The sequence below is a fragment of the Patiria miniata genome, unplaced genomic scaffold, assembly GCF_015706575.1.
Source record: "Patiria miniata isolate m_02_andy unplaced genomic scaffold, ASM1570657v1 HiC_scaffold_3, whole genome shotgun sequence".
NCBI lineage: Eukaryota > Metazoa > Echinodermata > Asteroidea > Valvatida > Asterinidae > Patiria > Patiria miniata.
The window spans coordinates 40,368,920-40,389,141 of record NW_024037069.1 but is presented as its reverse complement, the minus strand read 5'-3'; the positions used below and the strand labels follow the sequence as shown (position 1 = coordinate 40,389,141).

General features: G+C 40.8%; 1 protein-coding gene across 1 annotated transcript in view; it reads left to right on the top strand.

Annotated features, from left to right (window-relative positions):
• Positions 1-20,222, top strand: part of LOC119736812 (tubulin-specific chaperone D-like) — a 48,306-nt gene that overhangs the window by 9,475 nt on the left and 18,609 nt on the right. Inside the window, exons 9-28 of the mRNA XM_038210822.1 lie at positions 53-185; positions 844-989; positions 1,211-1,271; positions 2,265-2,339; positions 3,367-3,461; positions 3,709-3,768; positions 4,869-5,023; positions 5,574-5,689; positions 6,188-6,268; positions 8,190-8,263; positions 9,140-9,257; positions 10,040-10,100; positions 10,583-10,700; positions 11,507-11,653; positions 12,835-12,956; positions 14,234-14,325; positions 15,188-15,328; positions 15,987-16,070; positions 17,248-17,403; positions 19,659-19,797. Coding sequence (XP_038066750.1) covers positions 53-185; positions 844-989; positions 1,211-1,271; positions 2,265-2,339; positions 3,367-3,461; positions 3,709-3,768; positions 4,869-5,023; positions 5,574-5,689; positions 6,188-6,268; positions 8,190-8,263; positions 9,140-9,257; positions 10,040-10,100; positions 10,583-10,700; positions 11,507-11,653; positions 12,835-12,956; positions 14,234-14,325; positions 15,188-15,328; positions 15,987-16,070; positions 17,248-17,403; positions 19,659-19,797 — 2,174 coding nt within the window. The remainder of the gene's footprint in view (positions 1-52; positions 186-843; positions 990-1,210; positions 1,272-2,264; positions 2,340-3,366; positions 3,462-3,708; positions 3,769-4,868; positions 5,024-5,573; positions 5,690-6,187; positions 6,269-8,189; positions 8,264-9,139; positions 9,258-10,039; positions 10,101-10,582; positions 10,701-11,506; positions 11,654-12,834; positions 12,957-14,233; positions 14,326-15,187; positions 15,329-15,986; positions 16,071-17,247; positions 17,404-19,658; positions 19,798-20,222) is intronic.

Sequence of the window (20,222 nt, the reverse complement as noted above, 5' to 3'; positions counted from 1 at the left end):
CTTACATACTACTGTAACCTGCCTGACTCTTCTCTCGTTTCGTCACCAACAGCTCCTGTGATCCTGGAGAGACTGGTAGCCTGTCAGATGTTTGACAGTAACAACACCCAGCTGCATAAGCTAGCCATGAAGCTGATCCAGAGACTAGGACTGACGTTCCTGCGTGCTCGGACTGCTGTTTGGAGGTAGGACATGAAACAAATGTTGGATACCAATCGTAGGATTGTGAAATGAGAGGCCAATGTTCCAAAGTCACCTCTAGCTGTATGGAGGGAAACCATACTAGCTTGTTGGTTAGAAGTACTGTAAGGAACTGCAAATAGGTCTCTCTCAAATGACGTAATTTCCTACAGACCAGCCACATGCATCGCCATTTTGAGCGTCAACTTGGATAACGCGCATCGGCTGCGTCGTATTTTGAATACATTTCGATCAGCAAGCGCACGTGTTTGGAACATTTTCAACGCTGCGCAATGCATGCTTGATTGCGTAAAATACGGAGTTGCAGTTCTACACAGATGGCCGTCTTTGAAAGAGACCTATACTCCACTCCGCCCAAAAAAACCACCAAAACCCACACCGTCTTTTCGTGCCATCTTAAATATATTCACAAGTCATGGAGGTGTTGGGTTTAATATAATATTTCCTGTCAACCCTGTGTGGTGCTAGCTGAAAGATGCAAAAATTCTCTAAAGAAAACTAAATCCTTTAAGAATGTTTAAATAAACAAACCACCCCTGTTTTTAATTTTGTCACCTGCTAATTGGGTATAAAATTGTTGAAGGTCAGCTAATGTGTAATACTAAAGTTGAATTTAGAACGCTGAGTTTGCTTGGACTTTAGGTATCAGCGAGGCAGTCGATCACTGGCTGACAACCTGAACGGTCAGGTCTCGGTCCCCTTGGCTGTGGCCACCGTCAGCTCACAGATTGCTCCTGAGGATGAGGACGACGAATACGATGTGCCTGAGGAAATAGAGGAAGTCATTGGTAAGTCAAGAACTTGATATAGATGTTTAGCAACATTTAGTACCTTATTTGCTCTTGTCAATCACGGTCAAATTCTTTGCGGAGGCAGCTTTGCCGTCTGTCTCCTTGCAATGGGATTAACTGCACAAAGACTACTTTGAAGAAAACAGTTGGAGAATTTGATCTTTAAATGTCTATGAATTTGAGTATACACTAAGTTTTCTTTTTTTTTTCCGTTGCAGAGCAACTTCTTGTTGGTCTGCGTGACAGAGACACTGTGGTCAGATGGTCTGCAGCTAAGGGGTAAGTGACAGTGTTGTTTGCAAGTCCTTTTTTAAGTCCAATAAGCATATTAACCCTCCGAGTGGGAAATCAGTATTCACAGCAATATTTAAAGCCAGAGTCCATCACTTGCAGCTATCCAAAAAGTAACTGGCGTAATTATTGTTGGATACATACTTGGTTGAAAGGCAGTAATTGGAGTAAACTCCCTCTGAAATTATTCTTTCTGGCAAGCTGTCATTTTGAAGAAATCAACAAAAGAAGGCCTTTTGTTGATTTTGAAGTTCGTTTTGTTATTCGGCGAAGCGTGCGCAAGCATTGGCATGACGCACACGCGCGCAGTTGCTATAATTCGTCAGATCAGTGTGCAACATTGCGTAGCTGCAATCGGCTCAGTGAGAGCATGTCTCGGACGCTGAATTCAGGCCCAATTCAAAACATGATTCAGCAACTTTTGATTTGAAATCGAGATCCTGGAATGTTGTTTTTCTCGAAATGTACAGCTAAAGCTGAGCTGAAACTTCATCAGGTTAGTTGTTCAGCACCCTTCTTTAGATTTTGAGCACTTTTGTTGCTTCAACTGAACAAAATGCACAAATTACAAATGATGGACTATACGTTTAAAACTTTCAAAACCCTGCATGTCAGTTTCAGGTGAAGAGTTGGGAGTTGTTAAACAGTGTCACACGGAGAATCACTGCAAAAGAAAAACCAGCACTATTGAGAGCAGTGAAGCGAGTCCGAATCCACCTGCTTGCCCTGAGCTTAACCACTCAAAATAATTGTGCAGGGATTTGAAGTGTTATCCATACTCAACAGAATATTACCTCAAAAAATGCTGAACTGAGGGTGCTAACTCTACAGTTAAAAGTGGTTTAGTAAAATTTGGAGAAAAACTAGGAGGGTTTATTTATCCTGAAAAAAGGTGACTGTGTTTTCTGGTTATGGGTAGGACACTGAGGATTTTGACAAACACGACTTCTGAACTATTTGAAATGTTTTATCCCCTTGTAGTGTGGGTCGGCTGACTAGCAGATTACCCAGGGAGCTGGCTGATCAGGTGGTGGAATCTGTGCTGGAACTCTTCAAGTGAGTCATCATTTGGGATGAAATATTTGCTCCTGGTTATCAGTAATATCACTTCTCGGCTTAGCTTAACTTTGTAAGCACAGGATCCTTACTTTATGGGTGATTTATACCAAGAAATGTGCCGATGAATCTTCTGCCAGGTTCTATACTTACACTAAGCAGCAGGGTTGGAATAAACTATCCCTTGCTTTGCTAAGTGCTACATTCTCCAAAATACTTCATCATTTGCAAATTGTGCTTGTTAAGTCAATGGCCTGTAAGAGAGCAAGGGCTAAAGTACAAATCAGGAATGCCTTTATGTTATTATTGTTAAATCTTTCTGGTAATGAAAGCAAGGATTCCTCAAAAGGGCCCTAGGCACTGTAGCTCGCAAGCCTGAAGAAACTTTGGTGGGTGGGCGGAAACCTCAGAAAGTTATTCTGGGGAAAACCCATGGAATCAGACAGGGACTGAAAACCCAAAGGGCAATTCCACGGCTACTCACGTTACATTTTTGATGTACTTTTGAGTTTCCTTGGGCTGTAATTACCTACCTGAAAAAAGTTTAATAACTGTTATCCCCATGGTAGATAGAGTAGACCTAGACCTACCTAAGCACCAAAAATAAAATCAGTTACTCACGTTACGAAAATGTAACGTGAGTAACCGATTTTGTGCATCTTGTTTATCATACAAAACACATTTTTCTGGATGTCATCTTTGGTGCTTAGGTAGGTCTAGGTCTACTCTATCTACCATGGGGATAACAGTTATTTAACCTTTATAGTAAGGTAATTACAGCCCAAGGAAACTTAAAAGTACCGGTACATCAAAAATGTAACGTGAGTAACCATGGAATTGCCCCAATCCATATTTTGGCCCAGGCGGGATTAGAACCCGGGTCACAGCGGTGGAAAGCATGGAAAGAACCGCTATGCAAACCTTATTCCACCAATATGACTTGTGATGAATTGATGACATGAGAGCCATGAAATTGGGTCCTGGTTCCTCAACCAACACTTACAGAATCATTTATAACATCTTTCAGTTTACGTGAGTGGGACGGTGCGTGGCACGGCGGATGCCTGGCGCTGGCTGAGCTAGGACGACGTGGTTTACTTCTACCAGAGAGGTTACCAGTAGGTAATAGCTTAGCTTCCATCACGGATGACAGACTTGTGCAGTCATCCTTATCATGTGATTCCCTTCGTAACTCAGTCCTACCTAAATATACTGACATTTGCATTCAAAAACTCTTCGCAGCCATCTTTGAAGAGCTGTTTGAAATCCCCTTTTTATTATTTTAAATGCTTGCACAACAGTTCAGAGATTATAGAAAAATTTAGGGTTAGTTATTTAAAACTCGGGTTCTTTACTGTCTTCTGTGTAGTTGTTCCAGTTGTCTTGAAAGCGCTAGCATATGATGAGAAGAAAGGGTCTTGCAGTGTGGGTGAGTTAAACAAATTTGATCATATACCCAATGAGGGGTGGGGTGAGTCCTATGGAAATTGCCCATGTTCATTACATTGTTACCTGTTCCTAACAGGAACTTTGTACATGTAGGGGAAACGGCAGCTGATTTTAGTGTGTAATTTATGACATAGTGTAGGCCTACAATATACAAACAATTGATTTTAAAAAAATTGCCGTAGCTTCGAAACATTTCAAATACCTGAAACAACTTAGACGAGGATGATCATAGCTCTTTGAATTGCTGTTTGAGTACAATCTCATCGGTCGAATAACAGATGTTGAATCAGCACCGCAAGCCATATAAAATAAATTTTTTTTATCAGTGTTTTTAAATGCAGCGCATCCCAAAGTACCCGGGGAGTGTGTGGCCTAGTGGTTAGGGTTCGTGACTCATGATCAGAGGGTCCGGGGTTCGAATCCAGCCGCTGGTCATATATTGTGTCCTTGGGCAAGGCACTTCACCCCCACTTGCCCCTCTCCACCCAGGAGTATAAATGGGTACCGACATTAGCTGGGAGTAACCTGCAATGGACTAGCATCCCATCCAGGGGGAGTAGAAATATTCTCAGTTGTTTCATGCTACTGAAACCGGAGATAAACGCCGGCCTGATGAGCCACATTGGCTCGGGACAGACTTTACTACTTTACTTTTATCCCAAAGTACCCGCACCTTTTTTTGCGAGGCTCTAGCGTCGCCATGGAAACATGTACCGCCATTATTTTTATATCATATTGAGGCTTGGAATCTTAACTTTATCCCTGGTAGGTATTGGTTTGATTTACAAAAGGGTTTTGAAATGATTCGTGTTCAAATAAAGGCATGTCAAAAACAAACTCCACCAATTTCACGGAAAATCAGTCATGCTCAGTTTGTTCTAATGCGGAAATGGTTCTTCATATTCACGACGTGACAATTCTCTCCAGGGATAAAGTTCAGATTCCAAGATTTAAAATGGTATAAAAATAATGGCGGTACGTGTTTCCGCGCCGACGCTACGGCTTCGCAAAAGAAAGTTGCGGGTATTTTGGGACGCGCTGTAGATCTTAGTTATTCTCCATATTCTTGTTGATCTCCAGGTGCTCACGTCCGTGACGCAGCCTGCTACGTCTGCTGGGCCTTTGCCCGGGCTTATGACCCCGAGGACATCAGTCCCCACGTCAACAAGCTGGCGTCTGCTCTGGTAATCACCACCGTCTTTGACAGGGAGGTCAACTGCAGGAGAGCGGCATCGGTACGAAATAACTTTTTATTACAGGCATGCAACTTTTCCTCGGATCTGCTGATTTCCTCTGCTGATTCGTAGCCAGGCCTATTTTTCCAATTTCAATGAAAAGTGATGAACATATCACAACGATTTTTAGCACATACTTGGATCATTATAGGGGAAATAAATCCTGAAAGTTGCACCAAGATACGGTCTTCCAATCGGGAGAAATTAATTTTCAAAGATTTCACCCGCCAACGTGACCATGTCTGTGTACATATGGTTTCATTCAAAATAAAGTGTTACGTAACCTTTAGAAATCGCCCTTCGCAATGGGCTGTATGCGTACAAGAGTGTAAATCACACTGGCAAGTAGTTTGTTCAATTGTGGTGATGGACAGATTTATCAATTACAAAGAAATTCATGATTAATGATTGTAAATCAATATTCAGTATATGTTGATCAATCACACCAAATCATAAAGTCTGGGGGAAAAAAGCCTCAAAAATTAAAAGCAAAAATATGACGGCTATTGCCCCTTGATGTTTGGTTATTTTTTCTTTGTTTAACTCCCAGGCTGCATTTCAGGAGAACGTTGGTCGACAGGGTACCTTCCCCCATGGCATTGACATCCTTACAACGGCTGACTTCCTTGCTGTTGGCAATAGGAACAATGTCTTTCTCAACATTAGGTTGGTTGCCATGATTTGTTTCCTGTTTTCAGTAATCTTAAACTAAGATGCGTTCCCTGTGCTATTTTCGAGTTTCACCGTGCAAAATAGATTTTAAATTTTTTTTCAGTTGCTATTTTATCCTTGCAATATAAACGTTATGAACTGTATTTCCCAGTACTAAAAAAATTATTTACTTTTGAATGAGGTAAAAAGAAAAAATCCACTGACGTTTATTTATTTAATTATTTCTTCCCAATTCTGACATCCTCTGCCAGACAGTAGTTCAGCTCTTGCTGGACGGGTTCATGTGTATGGAGAATACACAGATCGCTTTTTCAGATGGTTGCAGACACCCCAAATTAAAATAAATTGGTTTTTTTCGTTAAAACAAAACTTCAAAATTGAAATTGTGTTAGGAGAAAAAACAAATCCATTTTTAGAAGAACATGGGATGTGCAATATAAAGGTAAATTTGACGTTTTTTTAAATATTAATTTGATTTTCTTCTGATTCCAGTTGTTACATTGCTGATTTTGAGGAGTACACGCTACCTCTCATTGACCACCTGTCAAAGATCAAGATAGGCCACTGGGACGGGTAAGTTGATATTAAACGTTTGACATCTTTGTGTATATTCTGATCAATAAATTCAGGATTCCTGATATGTGGTTCAAGAAATTTGATTCAAGTCTAATGTCCTGGAAAACAGTTGTTTCCAAATGGTACAAAGATAAAGTAAGTTGCAAACATACACAGATTATAAACAAGAGTGTGGCGTGCCGTGGCCTAGTGGTCTGGAGCATTTTATTTGTGGTCTGCGGGTAGTTCTGCAGGTTGTGGGTTCGATTTCACTCTGAGGTCATGGTGCATGTGCCCTTGGGCAAGGCACTTTGTCACTCATTGCTTCTCTCCACCCAGGAGTAGATGGATATGTGAGGGCAGTGTTGGTTACTGTGAGAGGTTGATTACGGCCAAAAGTGCTGAAATGGCTGCCTACCGGCCGTGTATGCTCCCTAGGGAGTTGAGAAGCAGAGTTGTAACGAGTCACTGATTTTTGTGACTCGAGTCGAGTCGAGTCATTTTAAAGAAGTGACTCGAGTCGAGTCGAGTCATTAGGTCAACAGGGTCGAGTCGAGTCGAGTCGAGTCACAGAGTGTGGTCGAGTCGAGTCGAGTCGAGTCAAGTATTTAGCTCGAGTCAATTCGAGTCACAAATATTTGAACACTAAATTACAATAAAAAGCAACAAACACAAGAGAGAAAGAATACAAGGCACCAGTCTATTACGGAAATCCAAAGACATAAAGTATGGTGTATGGTACCCAACCAACAGTTTCCATTGCTAGCTCACGTCACAGATAAGAAGATGTGAAACTTCGGTCTTATAACTGTTTGGCTTCGGGTCTAGATTTTGTTGTTCGCTGATCACTGACAACGTTAAAACCATTGATCTCCATATACTGTGTATATGGAGATCAATGGTTAAAACCTAATTGCATTATACAAAACTGTTTCTGATTATTTAAAGGTGGGCCCGTCCATATCCATTTTTTTTGGTGTGAAATCGGGACATGAATTTAGCCAGCGTTCCACCAAGAACTTCAGAATCGCCCGAAACCAATGATGAAACCACGGATTGAGAAATGCGTTTTAAGTCTGGTTCCGGGTTTAGCATTACATGCTATAGAACCACAAGGTGGGAGTCCGCGGCACGGTGTATGTTTGTACATTATTCACGAACATTATCGTGACGTGAACAAAAACTGCCAACGCGAACGGCGCAGCGTAAGTCATTGCAAATATTTTTCGCAAGTAAGTTTTGCTTTTATTTTGGGACTCGAGTCTTATTAGCCTTCCTCGAGTCGAGTCGAGTCATTCTGATGAGGGACTCGAGTCGAGTCGAGTCATTTGCTTGCAGTGACTCGAGTCGAGTCGAGTCATTTACCCGTCGGGACTCGAGTCGAGTCGCCAAAAAATGTGACTCGAGTCGGACTCGAGTCGAGTCATTGACTCGAGTCATTACAACTCTGTTGAGAAGGTTTCAGGAGTGTTTGCCCATTGAAACAGGGGAAATAATAATTGTAAAGCGCTTTGATACCCTGTTGCGGCGTAAAAGCGCTATATAAATGCCTGCTATTTGTTTATTATTATATTAACAGTGACCTTGCCTAGTCCAATTGGAACTGAAACTCTCAGTTTAAACTCTCAGTTTAGGATTTTTGTTCTTAGTGACTCAATCAGTGACTCAATCTATGACTCAATTAGTGACTCAGGTAGTCAGAAGACAGTAGGCTGGCTGTTCGGGTCCAGCAGACACATTCTGTACAAAGTCCATAATAAATGAAACCACTTAATCGTATTTTAAAAGTCAACTTGAACGGACTCTTTCCGTTGCGTCAACAACATAGTTCAGAGTTCAAATATTTGTCTTTGTATTTATAACTTGGCAGTGATTCAGTTGAGTCAAATCTTACGGAGCAATATGGTTTTCATACTGTACCCTGAATCTATTTTTACAGTGCAGTTCGTGAGTTGACGTCTCAGGCACTACACAACCTGACACCCAAAGCACCCAACTACATGATAGAAACGGGTAGGTAGTCATTGCTATTGTACACCCATTTTACAATTGTCTGGTTGTACAAATGCAAGGACAGCAGATTTCGACTTCTAAAAAGTGATTGTAAAATCATAGAATCTAAAATAACATTATTGAAGGAATATACACCTTTTTGTGAAACATCTTTCTGATCTTTCATCTTTCTAACCCACCTCAATCCTCTAAGATTGTGTAGGATTGAGGATGAATGGTTTTGAAGCACATGAGGATTTTGGAGGATTGAGGATGTTGTTTGAAGAGGAGGAGGATTTTGGAGGATTGAAGATGAGTGCATTTTGAGAGGCAGGACTGTCTGACGATTTTGAAGGATTGAGGCGCTTGGTATCCTTCATATGAACATAAGTGCAAAATTTTGGGGGATTGAGGATAGTTCCTAGCAAAAAAAGGCTTAGGGGGGTTAGGATTAATTGTTTCAGATTTGATTTGATTTTAGTACTTCTGTCTCAATCAAGTGACTGTGTTAACAGTTAAGAGGTCCTACCTACATGAAGCAGATTGACTGGCTGTGACTGTTTATGTAACTTGATACAGCTGTGCTTTGACTGCAGGAGATTGATAAGCCAGCTGTACAAAAACGTACCTGCCATTTACTTGCCTTTGTCTGTTGATTGAATTTGACTGTCACAGTGCCTACAACAAGTACGATTTGACTGTTGGTGACTAGCCTGTGTATAAAGGCATGACAGGGGAAGAGAATGGATTTTTGACTCTCCGTAACTGTTCTGACAGCAGGAGGATTTAATCACTGTAACACAATAGACACAACATATGTTTGGTTAGTTTCAGTATGCCTGAAATGCAAGTTTAAGTCTTGTCATAAATGCTAGAGTTTGTATTTTTTTTCACTAGTCCTTCCTTCACTGATTCCCCTGACCACCGGGATTGACCTCTTCACACGACACGGTGCCTTACTGGCTGCTGCAGAACTAACGCACGCACTCTACAAACATGCCGTGGACAATAACAGGTTTGTTTGGTAAACTGTATGATCTTATAGACAGCATATCGTTTAATGCCCCCCGTCACACATTCACAGTTTGGAGCTACGGATCTCCATGGTTTGAAATTCTTGAAAAACCGTGGGAGTACCGTATTCATCCTTAGTACATCCGTGGATATCTGTCATCTTCCTTGGGTATTCGTGGAGGGGCTACGGAAGTTTGAAACTGTTCATAACTTTCGTGGTGAACCGCCATGAAAATTAATCCGTAGTGCAACCGTGGGACATCTGTAGGACAACCGTATTTATTTGTAGTGTTATTTGTGGCTATACGTGCATATTCTTGGAGATTCATTGCTCATTCGTGGTAGAAATCTCTACGTTATTCGCTACGAAGGTCCTACGGATATGCCCGGATGTGCTAGGGTTCTGCTTAGGTTGTACTACGAATATCTACACTTTATTCGTAGGAGAACCTTGGTCATCCGTGACCAAATCGTAGACAACCGTGGCTTTAACGTCATTATTCTTAATAATACTGTCGACAGTCCTTACACTTCGTCCATTTTCTTGACAAACCGTAGTGTATTCGTAGAGAAACCTTAGGACAGTCGTGGCTATCCGTCCTGAAACCGTAGTGCATTTTTAAAAAGTTGATTTCTCCGCGAATCTCGAAGGTTCATCGTGATCGATTGATTCTTGGTAAACCATGGATATTCGTAGCTCAAACTGTGATTGTGTGACTGGGGCTTTACTGTTTTATTGTGAGTAAATGATAAATATTTTGTTTCATTTGTACACTTTTTCAGAACCATTGCTGAAGTTCTTGGTCCTCAAAGTGTGAAAGGGTTGAAAGAGATTGTCAAAACGGTAAATGTTTGAAGACTATTGATTTCAGTGAAAAATAATACTTCTTGTCCTTTTTTTTGTAATATGAATATATTTTATAGACAGTAGAACATGTCACTAAATATTTGCTACAAATAAAATCGATATTAGTTACCTAACAAACATTTATTAAATTGATCCAGTTTTTTTTTGGAGTTAGGATACGGTTTTCAGCATTATGTAACATTATTTGCAATATTTCCATCTGCCAGGATATAAACTAATTTGGCTAAAAACATTTAGAAGCCATATTTGAGGTGAAACCATGTCCGCTCGCACGCCACAGATGTTCTTAAAGATGACGTGTGTGCAAAGTGGAAGGAGCCCAAAGTGTGTACGTACTACCAGAAAACGAGCCTTGTTTCACCTCAAAACTGTTTTTTTTTTGCTGAATTAGTCTATAGGAGAAATGTGTTTACTTAAAGAGTTCTTTGTATTCGTGACTTTCATGGTTTTGTGTTTAGATGGTGGAGGCTAAAATGTTCCGTGGTGTGACCGGCGAGGTGCTACGACCAGCCGTCTGTGTCTTCATTGAGAAGATGTCAGTGTCCAAGCTGCCTTTCCACGGAGAAGATATTTTAGGTAGCAACAAATATATGATGCCATCAAGCTACATGAGTCGTTTGTCGGGAATTTTCATTTGGAGATACAGGCCAAAATAGGGCCACTTCATCACATCTCTTGGTGTTCCGACTTCCATAATTTTTTTAACTAAACATGGAAACAGAATGCAGTTTTCACAGCAGTAAAGCTGAGATTGTGCTCTTTTCAAATCTGTAATAAAAATGTTTTGACCAGGGTCGACAAACAACTCATTTAGCTTGATCGCATCACATATATCTCTTAATTTCTGCTTCAGCTCAAAAGATTTGTGTTATCTTTGGCTTTTTCTGGTCTTGGGATTTTTTTGATCTGGGTTTTTTTTTTTTATCTGTTAGCTTGTTCTTTCTAAAGATTTTTTCAGGATTGAAAAGGATTTAAGGCTTGGTTTATTAGATGTTAGGAATCTTTTAAGTCTATGGTTTCTTGACCTTGGGATTTTTTTGGATACAGGTGTTTTTAGATCTTGGAATTTTTGTTACCTTGTTTTTTCCTCAATTTTTGGATTTTTTGCTCCTATTTTTTTTTTCTATTTTTTTATTGTTGGATTTTTTTGAAATTTTTTTCGTTGGATTTTTAAATTTTTTTTTTCAATCATATGACCCTCTGCAATTAACTTAATAATTTAAGAAAGTCTTAACTTTTTGTACCATTTCATTGCTTGTATATATTTCATATTTCAGGCACCAACTCTTCTTGTAAAAGAGTTTGGAAATGCCTGAAATACCTGGTCTTGGATTGGCTTGCTATAAAACCATTCCAATGTGTACTCTTTGATGTTACCCTAGATGTGTGGCAGTCAGTCTTGGATGATAACCTGATCGGCTTACAGCGTACAGCGATTGATATTCAGAGCTATGCAGTCCGGGCGTTGGGTGCGTTCTATATGGAGTATTACCAGCAACTAGATGGCAATGTGCTACCAGGAATACAAGGTAAGGCATTTGAGTTATGAGCTCCGTGCGCTACCAAAAGAGGGCGCCCTTTTACCTAACAACGACGTCCCATGGGCGGGACATTTAGCTGGTTGACGCGCACCGTTCCTTGTGTGTGACGCACGTACACCAGGGGATTTGTTCTATTTACGCGCAGTGGCCGCACTTCGCGGCAAATGAATTGCAGTCAGGCAAGATGGTGTCGGTCGGTCACCCCCAACTGTACTTCCTTTGCCGGTGAGGGGGTACTTGTGAACGGAGCGGATAGCTCTATGTGATAATGTGCAAGTGGAGCTCTTTAGTCCTTTCAAGAACAGCACAGGAATGCTGTTGTTGACCACTCACAACAGTTCCAGTGTATGCATGCACTGGTTCATGCATTTATTGCTTGAAGTATGCGTGACTAAATTTCATGTGAATGTGCTCTCTGTTTTAATTTGACCTATCGCGTTAGAATCACGTTAGAATCGCATTAACGCAACTTGTGAAATATCATCCAATTGCATGATATACAAATGGAAGCGGAATGCGCAAAATCTGAAACAAACAAAACTTAGTGTACCAAAACTCCATTGGGTTGTCTAGGGGGCGTGGCTAACTCGAAAACGGCGATAGGTCAATCCCCCCCTCCTTCAACTTTTTCCGCGATAGATTTGAAAAAACATTTTTTTTGCGCGACCCCAGCTGTTATGACATTTTAGCCTCGAGCCTTGCGCATCTTTTCATACCAAAAACATAAAAATCGGACTGCGGGTTGCTGCGCACCGAAAATTTTTCAAGCGCTACATGCCGTGAAAACTGAATTTTCCCATATACGTCGTGTACACAGAGCAGAATTAACATTCGCATATATGAATAATTAATTAGCCATTATTCCAAAACCCTCCTATAGTCACGAAATTTCTTGGGTATGTGAGTTGCTCTATGCATAAACCGAGTTTCAAAATTTTTCGTCACTCGATGGCCGAGATCTTAGGGGGGGGGGGGGCAGAATCCGCTGAGAGATGGTCAAAATAACCCGGCCCTTTTAGGGTTAAGGTTGCTTCTTTATCATTTATCAATTCTAGCATTTTTGTTGTTAATAAGGATGCTCTAGCATTGAACAGACTGCGGTAATGTAATCTAATACATGATGTATTATCGTAGATTGTATTTTCTCATTTTCGCATTTATATTAACAGATAAGATTTTAGACCGGTACCTGACCGAGCTGGTGACCGGCCAGCAGGAGATGGGCCGGATGGGTGCTGCCATGTCGCTGGGCCACCAGCCCAAATTCATGCTCAAGACTAAACTCATGAGGGTAAGCCCTGTGATGTCCCACCACCAACGAAAAATAATTGTTGCATAGGGTAGTAGGTAGTGTTGCTTAGTCATTCCATACTAGTCACCTAAATTTCAGAAAAGCGGTGGTGTCACCGAGTCAGATTTCAATGAAACTTTTTGGAAATACCTCAGTGCTTATCCTTTTACGGTTTTTTTTTTTGCAAGCGCTAGATATGTGCTTTACATCTCTTACTGATGCCATGTACACACTTTTTAAAAGAGCATTCTTTTGAGGTAGAACAGAAAATATTGTCCAAAAGCATTAAGAATACATTTTCATCTCTAGTTTTTTTTGGATCCAATCTTTCTTCGCGGAAGATACAAATCACACAGCGAACCTCATTCTTGTTTTCCATTCCACCGCGCAAGTCTTCTACTCAAACTGTTTTTGGCCAGTGTTGTAGTTGTGGTTCTTGTGATGCTCCACAAGTACATCACAAGACCAGTTGCAAGTCTAGTCACATGTAACAGGGGATGAACAATATCAAGGAAATGCCTTTGAAATAGTTCATTTGAATAGCTGGTGAATTGACTTTGGACTGGATGACTTGTGATGGACTTGTGATTGACTTGTGATTGACTTGTGATTGACTTGTGATGGACTTGGGATTGACTTGTGATTGACTTGTTATGGATTTGTGATTGGCTTGTGATTGACTTGTGAATGACTTGTGATTGAGTTGTGAATGATTTGTGTTTGACTTGTGAAGGACTTGTGATTGACTTGGGATTGACTTGGGATTGACTTGGGATTGACTTGGGATTGACTTGTGATTGACTTGCGATTGACTTGTGATTGACTTGTGATTGACTTGTTATGGATTTGTGATTGGCTTGTGAATGACTTGTGAATGACTTGTGATTGAGTTGTGAATGATTTGTGTTTGACTTGTGAAGGACTTGTGATTGACTTGGGATTGACTTGGGATTGACTTGGGATTGACTTGGGATTGACTTGTGATTGACTTGTGATGGATTTGTGATTGGCTTGTGATGGATTTGTGATTGACTTGCGATTGACTTGTGAATGATGTGTGTTTGACTTGTGATGGACTTGTGATTGACTTGTGAATGACTTTTGAATGACTTGTGATTGAGTTGTGATTGACTTGTTACGACCTGTGATCCCTCACAAGTAACTTGACCATGATAATGTTGAGGCCAAGTCATTTTTTTTCACACTCTGGCACGAAATTAAATACCATGTGTCCTCAGTTTTGAATTGTGTGTTGGTTGTTTTGTCTTCCCTGTCAGGTCTTGCAAGGCTTAGCCAAAGCCTCCGTCATCACCAAAGAGGTCGAGAAGTTTGCTGAATCCAGGCGGGAGGTCATGAAGGCAATAGCCAGGTACGTTACGAAACACCTAGAGCTTGTCAGCAACAGCTGAGGTCTAGGATTTAAATCCTAATCGCTAGTTTACAAATTGTATCCTCAACATTGAAATTGACCATGTGTAGACTCCATGCATGAACAATAGATGGTGCTTTGTGAACACTTTTGAGAGCTCCAGTAAAGGAGACACCGCGCATGCGTGCACTGAATTGCGCATGTATTTCCGAAGAACGCACAATGATTTTTAATTCTGAATATGCACAAAATAGCCCAGCCCATTGGTGTTTCGACTGATCACAGCCGTGGCTAACCCTAGCCCCGTAGAACCATCCTCAATCCTTCAACATCCTCCAATTGCCACCATGTCAAAATTTGATTCAGCCTCAATCCTGCAAAATCATCCGTTATTTCTTGGTCAGTAGAGGGTTGGCCACTCCCTCAATCCTTCAAAAACAATCTCTGTTAATGGGTTGAGGCATTGCGGATGACATTCAGAGGCAGTGTGGATGATATGGAGCATAATGCAGGGCTCAATTATGCATGGCTGAACATAAACAATGCTGGGTACAGCCTACGAACTCCACACAATGCATCCTCCAAAATCAACCAGCTCTTTTTTTGCCATTCAACCGCAATCCACAAAAAGCCTCTAAAACTGCTTGGAGGATTGAGAGGATTGAGGTGGGTTAGGGTTAACGTCCAATGTGCGTGCACAAAAGCTGACATGCGTGGGTATGATGCATGCACCTGAAATACACAGCCTTGTATTGAAGAGGCACACATACATTTACCCACGTGCCCTTATTAATAAATGATCTATTGCAAGCAAAACTGTTTGCTGTGTAACATGGAACTCCTTTTTTTTGGTTTATTTCAGAATTTGTAAAACTGTTGGAATCCAAGTGGACGGAGATCCGAACAATGTCGTGTGCGGTGATAACATAGGCATGGTGTATTCAGCATTGCTAGGAGCTATGAAGGATTATACTACTGACAGCAGAGGGGACGTCGGTGCATGGTATGCCGGTCATCTTCAAATATTCTTAAATATTCTTTGCAACTGATTGTTTCACTTTCGTACGGCGTCATTAAGTGAAATCTTTGAAGCAGTCATACTTGGGATCCCCCCTCAACCAACACGCTGAAATTCTCCCACGCTGAAAAAAAATGGTCCTCCACTCTGGAAAATGTATATGTGGCGCATGAAAATAAAATCTTTTAAATTTTCGCCAACTTTATAGACAATTTCCCATGCTGTGTCTAAAGACATCATTATAAATCCCCCCCTGTAGTGAATGAAATCCTGTTTAGACGATGGGAATTTAGAGAAAAAGACAACAAACAGTGAACAAAACTCAAGTACAGGGTGAGTCAAAAAAAGCGGAACCCAAACCCCAACAAATATAGTTCATATTAAAAAAAATATGTAGCACCAAAAATAATAATGACTGGAAAGCTAAATTCATAAGCAACTTGGCCTTTTTTCATTGATTTCTTCAAAATGACAGCTTGCCTGAAAGAATAGTTTCACAGTAGTTTAGTCCCCTTACTATCTTTCAGCCAAGTATGTTTTTCAACAATAATTACGTCAGTTACTTTTTGGATAGCTGCAAATGATGGACTGTAGCTTTAAGTGATTGCATAAGCTGACTTCAAGCTTGCTTTGGTTGTTACAGGGTGCGAGAGGCAAGCATGACCAGCCTATATGAGCTGACAAGTCTGGTGGTTAAGACAGAGCCCACGTTGGTCTCAGCGGATATGTGAGTTGCCATCATTATCATCCTTCATCAATCTAATTTCAGGGACAACTGTAGTCGTTCATTGCAAATGTGATGGAGAAAGAACAAATTCAAAACTACAGCACTGCAACAAGACAATGGGTCATTCCATAAATTTGAGGTCCACTTATTTTACCTGAACTTGTTACATCTGACATCTAAGATTTTAGTATTCTGAGGCACTTGTCAATGAAATTTGTACTCCAAGGGTGATTATGAACAGCAAACTACCTACCCAACAAATCACAAATCATTTGAAGTCATTCTTAATGATACTTGAATGGTAAATAACAAAGTACCAAGGTAACAGGGACGGGAACAAAAGTTGGACCCTAAAGTTAGAGAAGACCCAAATGCTATAAATATTTTGTTGGCACTTGCCAAAACACGTACAGTTCATTTAAGAAGTGTGAGCTTGGCGCTACTTAATAATGTTCTCTAATTGTGAAAGCTGGAGTGGTGTTTATCATCACAAGTAAAGTCAAGAAAGGTTTTCGAAAGCAATTGCAGATAGCAGGGATGTAGTCATACATGTAAGTGCCTGCAAAACCCTGCAAGTCCATCACAAGTCCTCCAGTCCCAATTCAAATCACCAGCTATTCAAATGAGCTTTGGCATAGGAATTACTTTGTTATTGTTCATCCACTGTTACTCGTGACTGGAGTTGTGATGGACTCGACTGCGTCCCCAGTAAATTTTAGACGTAGTACATGCTTAGTGTGTCAGCATGACATTATTTGTGACATGGACCATAATTTCTTCGTCAATCGCTTCTCAAAATTGGGAAGGGGGAGGGGACACACCGTGATCAGAAGGAATGTGAACGCGAAGCCCTTATGACGTGGTCATAAGGGGCCTGTTTAAAGGCCCCTGAAAATTTTGGATTCTAGACACTCTGTGGTGCGATCTGAGGCAATTTCTGACCACTTTCATCATCATTTAAACATCATTTTCAAGTCTGGAGGCTATCCTGAGCTATAGAATCAAGACGTAGGCTACAAATTTTGTTCGGGGACAAAAAAAGTGAGGGGGACAAACGATATGATACCCCCTACTTTAAAAAGTGGAGGGGGGACATGTCCCCCGTCCCCCACCAATTGATGCCCATGTGTCGAGATTCCAAATCTCTTATTCTGAGTTTCATGTTTTCGTGTTTCAGAATTCAGCAGTTGATGCAGAGCCTTGCCCAGCAGGCAGCAGAGAAGATTGATCGTACCCGAGCCTGCGCCGGGGCAGCGATCCTGGGACTCTTATACCATGACCCTGAGGTGCCCTACATACCCAGCAGGGAACAACTCCTTCACATATTCCCAAGGTATTTACCCCCTCGTCTTATAATGGCTCCATTCGCAAACAAGAGAGGGCTCTTTTTTACCACTTTCGAGAGCCCCTTGGATGGGACACATAGCATTCAAAATCTAGGATATGAAAGCTCAATTCATAAGCTTTCTTTTAGAACAAGAATCATTCAAATCACTCATGTACTTTTCAAGTTACGGACTTTTAAACACAAGCACTGTTTTAAAGTTCTGTCCACGGATCACAAAAGGGTAAGTGTTCTTTCAGCAAAATGAAAACAAATGACATAGGGATGTGTGTGAATTGTTTTCATTTTGCTGAAAGAACGCACACCTTTTTATCGATCCGTGGACAGTACTTTAAAATGGTTGTTGTGTTTAAAATTCCGCAACTTGAAAAGATCATAGGTGATTTGAATGATTCTTGTTCTAAAAGAAAGCTTATGAAGTGGGCTTTCATATTCTAGATTTTGAAAGTGCTACATGCAGAACTTCACTAAAACAATAGTCCCCGACATTTGGGTTTCGTGTTTTTTTACTCACCCTGTATAGGGCATAGTAAAGCGCAACTTCTTTTATTCTGAATGTGCACCATGCCATAGCGTCTTTGCGTGATCGTCAGGCGTTGTCAGCAATGTGTTCAAATGTCTCTCCCAATACCGTTTAAGGGGTACTTGTGCAGAGCCTATCAACCCATTTACCAAAACCTTGGCTTTGCCGCTAGCATTGACATCATCTTTGACTTCCGATTTGTTCTGCAGCCTTTAAATGATGCAAACCCTACAAACAATATTATTTGAAGCTTTACACGGCAGAGGTTAAAATAGTGAAATGAACTTGCAAGTACACCAAGAAAAAACTTCTCTTTTGTGAAAGCTTCGTGGTTCTGAAAACAACCGATGGTGAGTTTCTAGTTTCCTAAGGATGAACGCAGCAAGATCCACACTTACCACTTTTTCTTTTTAGAACCACCACTTTTCTTACAAAAAAGTAGGATATTTTGTCAAAGTGTACTTGCATACTTATTTCACTACCTTTGGAAACTACTCTAAACGTTGGCATCGTAACTAAGGATTGGAGGTTCCTGATAAAATAAAAGACCAAAAAGAACTGTCTTCAGCCAGATCCCTCCTTCTAGTTAAGGGCGGAAAATCAAGAATTTGGAGACTTATGCCAAAGTAGAAGACAAAACCCGAGGCATGGTAAAAAAAAGTCTGAGATTGCGACAAGATTTTCAGTCGATGGCATTGATTTCAAAAATGTTTATGTGTTGAGCTTGTATTTCTGCTTGCTGTTCACAGACAACTCTTTTCCCTTTGTGTATTTTCTTAAAGTAATTTTCTTTTCAATGGAGTTTACTCCTAAAACCACTAATGATTGGGAATACTGAACAACAAAACCACCAGTAGAAAGATTTATGTTCACTTCTCACCAAAGATCAGCAACCACCTGACAGAAAGCACTGACAAAGCCTAACTACACCTCAGAGAATGGATAGATCACATTGGTTTGCAGATTTGTGTATATATCAAAAGGCAATTACAAATAACCTTGTTTGACAAGACCTCCCTAAGGGGGATGGGTTCTGGACCGATGAATAGCAGCATCAGTCTCTTGGGTTTGGAGGGTTCAGGGTTCACATCTTGCCCCTGGCATTCGCTGATTGCATTTACCATGGCACTTAACCCCCACCCACTAGGATATGGTTGAGCCTGGGGCAAAATAATAAAAGAGTCAGTTGTGATTTCTGTGATATGTCACATACTTTAGGAATGAATTTTTTTGCACTATAAAGAGTCGTCAGTTTTTACCCAATGAGTGGCAAGGTATGAAAAAGAGCATGTAATTTTACCCCAAGATGGTAAATAGAATCCAATCGTTCCTTTCTCGTTGGAAATTACAAGGGATTTGCTGATTTCGTAGGATGCACTTTGTCAAGGTCTTGGGCCGGACCTTGTGTTGTTTTTGCTCAGCCGTGCATAAACATAGGCTTGGATTATGCTTGAAATCCTCAGTACTGCTCCAGGATGTCACTGGCCACTGGCCAAGCCTCAACTTATTGACAGTCACTGCCGCAGGGTTTTGCAGGATTCAGGCAGTGGTCACCCCTCCACGGAACATATTCAAGAAATGTGGAGGAATTTGCAGGATTGAGGCTTTATGCTATTTCTCCATGAGGCCAATTTTGCAGAATTGAGGCTACATCCTAGCAAAAAGGCCTTAGGGAGTTAAAGTCATCCTCACTTGTGATTTTTTTCTCTTTTTCTCTCAGGGGAGACATGCGGGATTTGAACTGGAGTGCACCATCGAAATCCTTCCCCAAGATGACCCAGTTGCTCAACCTGCCTGTCTACAAGCATCGCGTCCTCCTGGGGCTCACAGTCAGTGTGGGCGGCCTGACGGAATCCTTGGTAAGAAATGAGGATTATCGGTAATGCCTTGAGATTCCGTGTGATGGAGCTTAATCTTGCACTATCAATATGGAAACACAGAAAGGATCATTGTGAATATAAGAATTTACTTTTATTTGTCATTTTGTAAACTTATCTTTAATACGTGGAAGGGGTGGGTATTACACTTTTTGTGTAAGAAGTGTAAGCTTGTCTTTATCTTTAGTTTTTTGGTGATCCGTGGACAGAAGTTTAAAACGGTGTTTGTGTTTAAAATTCCGTAACGTGAAAAGTACATGAGTGATTTGAATGATTCTTGTTCTAAAAGAAAGCTTATGAATTGGGCTTTCATATCCTAGATATTGAAAGTGCTACATGCAGAACTTCACTAAAAAAAAATGGTCCTGACATTTGGGTGTCGTTTTTTTTTACTCACCCTGTATAGT